This window comes from Eimeria tenella, genomic scaffold (assembly GCF_000499545.2).
Source record: "Eimeria tenella Houghton genomic scaffold, Eth_scaff1945, whole genome shotgun sequence".
In the NCBI taxonomy this organism is placed as follows: Eukaryota; Apicomplexa; class Conoidasida; order Eucoccidiorida; family Eimeriidae; genus Eimeria; species Eimeria tenella.
In genome coordinates this window covers 2,295-2,820 of record NW_013541787.1, presented here as the reverse complement: position 1 = coordinate 2,820, position 526 = coordinate 2,295, and the positions used below count along the sequence as shown (strand labels likewise).

Genomic DNA, 526 nt, shown 5'->3' with positions numbered 1-526 from the left:
TCTCCAGGTGCTGCTGCTGCTGCTGCTGCAGCACAGGGGGGCTGCAGCAGCAGCAGCTGCTGCAAAGGCAACGTCTGCAGCAGCGCAGCAAAACCTTGCTGCTCTCTTTCGCATTCGCCTACTTCAGAGCTGCGGGTGCACTGCGGCCTCACAGGGGACAACTGCCAGGCAAGGACTTGCTGCTGCTGCTGCTGCTGCTGCTGTTGCTTTGGGAGTGGTGCAGGCTGTGCTGCTCGGCTGCTGCATTCTTGCTGCTTCCCAAGGGCCCGAATGAACACGTAGAGCTCCTTGCTGCTGCTGCTGCTGCTGCTGTCTTCAGGGTGGAGATAATCGTGCGTCGGGCGGAGACAGCTTTGCTGCGAGGCCGGCCCCACAGCACAGTTTGCTGCTGCTGCTGCTGCAGCAGCAGCAGCAGCCATTCGTTGCTGTCACTGGGTAGGACATAGGTATTTAAGGGTGCGAGTGAAGACTGCTCCTGCTGCTGCTGCTGCGGGGGTGTTGCTGCTGCAGACCAGACCTGTTCTGA

The 526-nt window shown here is 60.6% G+C and overlaps 1 protein-coding gene across 1 annotated transcript in view; it reads right to left on the bottom strand.

Annotated features, from left to right (window-relative positions):
* The window catches only part of ETH_00040830 (uncharacterized protein), a gene marked incomplete at both ends in the record, with an annotated part of 606 nt that extends 187 nt beyond the window's left edge, over window positions 1-419 (bottom strand). Inside the window, one exon of the mRNA XM_013374126.1 lies at window positions 3-419. Coding sequence (XP_013229580.1) covers window positions 3-419 — 417 coding nt within the window. The remainder of the gene's footprint in view (window positions 1-2) is intronic.
* Between the last annotated feature and the right edge of the window lie 107 nt (window positions 420-526).